At 41.6% G+C, this 5,981-nt stretch overlaps 1 protein-coding gene across 1 annotated transcript; it reads right to left on the minus strand.

The window, feature by feature from the left end:
* Positions 1 to 4,843: 4,843 nt before the first annotated feature.
* On the minus strand, positions 4,844 to 5,502 carry LOC123079177 (uncharacterized). Its single transcript, XM_044501882.1, has 2 exons — positions 5,207 to 5,502; positions 4,844 to 5,117 (listed from the first exon to the last, which is right to left on the minus strand). Exons 1-2 carry the CDS (start codon positions 5,372 to 5,374, stop codon positions 5,070 to 5,072), a joined length of 216 nt encoding a protein of 71 aa, XP_044357817.1. The 5' UTR covers positions 5,375 to 5,502; the 3' UTR covers positions 4,844 to 5,069.
* Between the last annotated feature and the right edge of the window lie 479 nt (positions 5,503 to 5,981).

Raw genomic sequence — 5,981 nt, forward strand, 5'->3', positions numbered from 1 at the left:
ATGACTATCTTTTGATCAACGAGCTAGTCAACTAGAGGCTCACTAGGGACATGTTGTGGTCTATGTATTCACACATGTATTACGGTTTCCAGTTAATACAATTATAGCATGAACAATAGACAATTATCATGAACAAGGAAATACAATAATAACCATTTTATTATTGCCTCTAGGGCATATTTCCAACAAAAGCCACTTTGTATCACGAGGGGAAGAAGAAGCCGTTTGCTTTTAGCCATTGTTGGATCATATTGAATGGTAAGCCGAAGCGAAACCAACTTGTGGCCTATCTCAAGCCCGACAAGAAGAGGAATGATGGCTCAAACTCCAACCAATCAATTGGGTTGGACGATGAAGAGGACGATGTTGTCGTGACGAATGGAAAAGCCACCGTGCCAAAGGATAACCGCCAAGTCATGAAAAACAAGTGGGAGAAGGCACATGCCTCCTGTGACGCCGCGGCTACAAATATGTCGTCCACATGGACGGGCATTTTTTGGGCGTGGGAGAACAAGAAGGAGGAGGAGAGGTACAAGCTCATGTTGGATGCGCAAAAGGAAAGGATGGAGTGGCACCAGAAGAGGGCGAAGAAGAAGCTCGAACTTGAGAGGGAGAAGATCGAGTTGGAGAAGCAACAAGCGGCAATCAAATAGGAAGTCGAGAATGCCAAGACATTTGACGACATAGAGCTTGAGAAGGAGAGGTTGCAACTCGCATGGGATGCGGAGGACGCGAGTACCATGTTGGCGGACGAAACCCTTTTGGGTGAGTATGTGAAGAAGTGGCTTGGGGACAAGAAGAAGGAGATCATACAACGTGAACAAACTGGTGGCTTCGAGTAACACTGGAGATGCGATAAAAAGGTGGAAGTGACAACTTCATACATAGAATTCACATTTCATTTCATCTTTCTATAAGGAGCTACCAGCTACTCTCTTCGTCCCATAATATAAGAGCGTTTTGTGGGATGGAGGGAGTAGTATGCTTGTCCGACACTGGTCAACGACCGTGGGATCAAATCGATACTTGAACAACAAAGCAAGTACGCAAGTCGGACATAAAACGTCATACACAAAGCAATTCTGCTTTTTTATATCCATGACACAGTCGTTTTAATCAATATAAGTTGTCTGTGGTGACAAAGAAAAGAACCCAGGTATCCTTCCCAAGGTGGCACCTTTTCTCTTTTTTCTTTTTCTTTTTTTTGAGATGAAGGTGGCACTGAAGGTATGAGAAACCATGGTTGTGGCAGGTGTTGCCGAAAGTGGGAATGTGGCTGTTGTTTTCCAAAGGATAGGAGGGAACACGGCGGCACTCTAATGGGACAGTGGTACACTTGTTGGATTGGGTGAAATGATTCAACCAACAGAGGTGGAGGCGATGGTGGAGGACTGGAGGTGGACACGGTTTTGATGGTGATGGTTGATGAAGGCGGTGGTCGTCTCTTGCTGCAGCATGTGACGAGCTACACATTTTGCTCGAACAGGGTGATGACGAGCTGCAGCGTGGAGATGGCATTGACATTGTGGTGCGAAATAATTAAGCAGCCGTCCTGAAGAGTGAATTCGTCACGGCTCATGAGAACTGATCTTTGGATGAAATGCTAGTTGGACCGCGCAAAATTGATGTTCTATTATTAAGCTTTCTATAAAGCTGCAAGACTACTAGGGCCTCATCTTTGATACACGGGAATTTAAAAACGCAGGAATAGAAAAAAACATAGGATTACAGTGCTATGCGCATCTCAACCATACATGATTTGAGGTTGTTTGCTTGCATCATAGAAAAAAAAATGCTTCTGTCAAAGAAATTCGAGTGGATGCTAGAAATCCCGTACTAAAGTAGCGTTAATTAATTTGAATCGGAGGGAGTACAAATGAATCCTTAGGAAAATTCCTATAGGATTCAATCCTATGAAACAAACAACCAACATAGAAAAAATTCCTACAGATTTTAACCTTTTAAAATTCATTGAAAATCCTTTGAATCAAAAGAGCCCTAAGCTTTCTATAAAGCTGGGCACTCATAGCCTATTATCTAAAATAAGTGATGTTCAATGAGGATCAGCCATTCCACTTCGATTCTTTGAGGTGGAATTATCCTTTTCTAGTAAAAAAACAGTGGGAATATTTTATAATCTGACCCATGCCATGAACTAGTGCACATTGGGGCTAGAGAATAATATTGTTATTTAGGTTACGGTATGACGGTCCATGACTCTGTATGGATGGACAAACTGCAAGTTGGATTACAACCGCCCTAGTTGGATTACAACCGCCCTAGTGGGCGAACCAGGATCACAAGTTGGCTAAACTAAACACCATTCGAGTTGCTTTTTAATCCTTCGTGCTCGACATTTCCCACTACAGCGACCAATTCTTCACCTGTTTTATCACTCTCAATATGATTGCAAACGTCAATATCACTGTAATACCGTGTAGATTGGATTTAGTCCGAGGTCGCCTAGCCTCAGCATGACCCCAATGCTAGGTGACCTTACATGATGGCAATCAAATTTATTCTAGAATACTGCAATTTTCTTATAACGAGTTGCCTAAGTCTGAGTGTTGCAAAAGAAAAAAAGAAAAACCAAGAGCTGACCAAACTATTACTCCCTCCGTCCCATAATATAAGAGCGTTTTTAATACTAGTGTAGTGTCAAAAACGCTCTTATATTATGGGACAGAGGGAGTAGTAAATTATCACAGGTAAATATTTTCATCATTGACTTGCTCAGAAGAGTGGGCAAAGCTCATCCCAAGCAAATCAAACCACTCCAGTTTTCCAAAAGAAAATTTTGAAGCCACAAAAAAAGAAAACATTAAATTGACAACCATTGGCTGAACAAAAAGCTCATCCGTAATAACCTAGTACTCCCTCCGTCCCAAAATTCTTGTCTTAGATTCGTCTAGATACGGATGTATCTTTGTCTAGATACGGATGTATCTAATACTAAAACATGACTTGATACATCCGTATTTAGACAAATCTAAGACAAGAATTTTAGGACGGAGGGAGTATTATCCAGGCTACGAAGGACTTATTGCATATTAGCAGTTAACATAGAGACTTTACACTCAACCCAACTGACAAGTTCAGAGTACCCAACAGGTTTAGATTTTGGAAGCAACAAATTAAACAGGACTCTGTTTTAAGTTAATAGATAACCAGGGTGGAGAAGTATGGCTCCCCACTAACTTGAATGCCATCTTGACACTTGACAAGGTTGCATAACACTAGCATCTATGGGAATGCAAGGATTATCAGTGGACAGTGAGATTATGTGAAAGGGTTATCAATGGTTCAGCTAACATTAATATAGAGGCTTCTAAAAAAGACAAGCTGGATGAATACACCTCTAGGCTACTTTGAAGTGATATTCTAATCACTGATAAAGGGGGGATATCCAACACAAAACATGTGCTTTGAGAACCATCTAACGAAATCTGTTTAAGATCCCTCCGTGACAAAATGTATGACATTTTTAATGCCCTATGCAAAACCAAAAAACGTCTTATATTTTGATTCAGAGGGAGTATGTTACCACCTCTGTAAACAAATATAAGACGTTTTAGATCACTAAAGTAGACAGTACAACAACATATATATGATGGTGCATGACCAAACAACATATCCAGTCAAAATAAAATAAATATGTTAGACAGCTTCTTCTAATATCTCGAGTTACTAAAGGTGATACGATAGCATTTTTCCACATGAAGCAACGCTAAAATTACTATCATAGACTGACTCAGCTTAAACATACCCTTTAACCAAATAACGCTACACTAGTGCTTCCAAGATGAGAACATCACAAAACCTATTATGTGTCCGAACGACAGCTAATGAAAGACCTCAAGAAAGCAGAGAACTCAGTTATAGAAAGGTGCTAGTACAAATATACTGGCATACACAGCATGACATATCCAATACTCATGTCTCACTTCATATCAAAATGACAGTCAGATATGTTTCAAACAACGAGTTTGACATGCTCTGCTAGAACAAATATGCCATTAACTCTAGAAAGTAAAAAGCATACCAGGAAAAATTATATACTAATTCAAACCTCACTTTTTCACCACAGTTCTCACTAAAATTCATCTACCGACTGTTCGAGTAGTTTATGCAATACTATCAAAATTTGTAACAGATAGGTTCATCTGTATTGAATGTTGTGAAATTGGCACATACAAATGAATGCTCCGGTGGACAGGATAGGATGTACACGTACAAACAAAACTGCAAGTACACCACATATGTATGTAAATTTATTGTCACAAACTGTGGCCCGAACATAAAGCGCATACAGAGAACATACTAGTCGAATAAACTGAGGACAACTTAGGCCGTTAGGAGGATCACAACTCAAGCCATAAAGGTATCATATCTAGCAAACATCGACTCAAAATATATCAGTATAGGTAACAGTCAGAAGTAGATTAATGCCTTCATGGGGACCGAAAACCAGAAGAGGTTCAAGGTAAAAACTGATAGGACACTGCACCTAACGAAAACAGATAATAGAACTTCGAGTGTATATGAAGTTAACAATCAAATATCATCTGAACTGCTTAGAAATAGCATAATTCTCGATAGAACTCCCAATACACTCAGTTCTATGCAGGTATGCCCAGTAAAACGTCAATGCTTGCAAACCCAGAATCAAAATTAAATACCAGGGTGTTCAACTAATATGGCAAATGATCAAAGTTAGAAGTGGGGCAAATAATCCATTTTCTTCAACTAATAGCTAAGCACACAAACATGATTGATATTGTCAGAAGGCCACACACTCGCCTGATATTACTCCCCATTCAATCCAAGCATAAATAAGATTGCATAACACAAATATTCACCTCAAATTAACCAAATCAGACTTCTCAGGTTTCAGCAATTGCAAGAACAGCATTTCATTACATCTTATTTAACACATATCGCGCACATGTGAGAACAAAATACGCCGGTCTGACTACAACAGTACGGGAAACAAACCGAATGGAGATTCCTTCTCCCTGACCGAAACCCTGCAGACGGCTCGGAGTCTCGACATCCACCGGAGGCGACGCTCACAGGAACTTCCTGTACGGCCGGCCGGCGTCCTCGTCCTGCATATGCTGCATCCATTCCAACCACACGCCCAGATTTGTTTTAGGGTTTGGAGAAGAGAGAACAAGATGTGGGCAGAGATGGGTCTGGATCTTACGAATTCGCGAACGATGCCCTTGTAGACGAGGATGGGGACGGCGAGGCCGAAGAGGCCGATGACGGCGAGGCTGCGGCGGGTAAAGCGGAAGTTGAGCTCGAGGTTCTCCCGCCCGGCGTTCCACTCCTCGATCCACCGGTTCTTGTTCACCTCCATGCCGCCACCCATCTTCTCGTCTCCTCTCCTTGATCCGCCGCCTCCTGCTTCCTCTCCGCTCTCAGAATGTGCCGATGGGCTCGCCGAAGATTGGTCTGGTTTGGTTCGTTGTGAGACGGGCAGACGGCCTCTTACTTCTGTACCGATTTAGGCAGACTCGAAAGCCGTGACCGCAACACGAAAGCGTACTTGCATATTGCTTAATGCAAACGTAAATGTTTTTTTATTTTGCGTTGTAAATGTTTTTTTCGCGAATACACAAATTTTCCGTATGTTTCACTGATATACAAAAAGAAATTGAAGTGAGAACATAAATGTGGTACATGCTGATTTTTTTCGCGAATACAAAAAATTCGCGTTCCTGGCTGATTTTAGAGTGATGGCGGACAGGCGGGGGCTAGCGGCTGACGGAGGTAAATCCGGCTGATCTCGAGGTAGGGGATTCCAAGCTAAGCGTATGATGGTACCAGGGACACGAGTTTTATCTAGGTTCAACTCTCTGAGAAAATAATATCATACGGCCTGCTTGTATTTATTGTGTTATAGTAAGTACATAGTGGAGGTGTCTACCCGAAGATTATAATGTGCCATCTATAGACCAAGCTCCTCGAGCTCCTCG

Source organism: Triticum aestivum, chromosome 3D (genome assembly GCF_018294505.1).
Source record: "Triticum aestivum cultivar Chinese Spring chromosome 3D, IWGSC CS RefSeq v2.1, whole genome shotgun sequence".
NCBI classification, from domain to species: Eukaryota; Viridiplantae; Streptophyta; class Magnoliopsida; order Poales; family Poaceae; genus Triticum; species Triticum aestivum.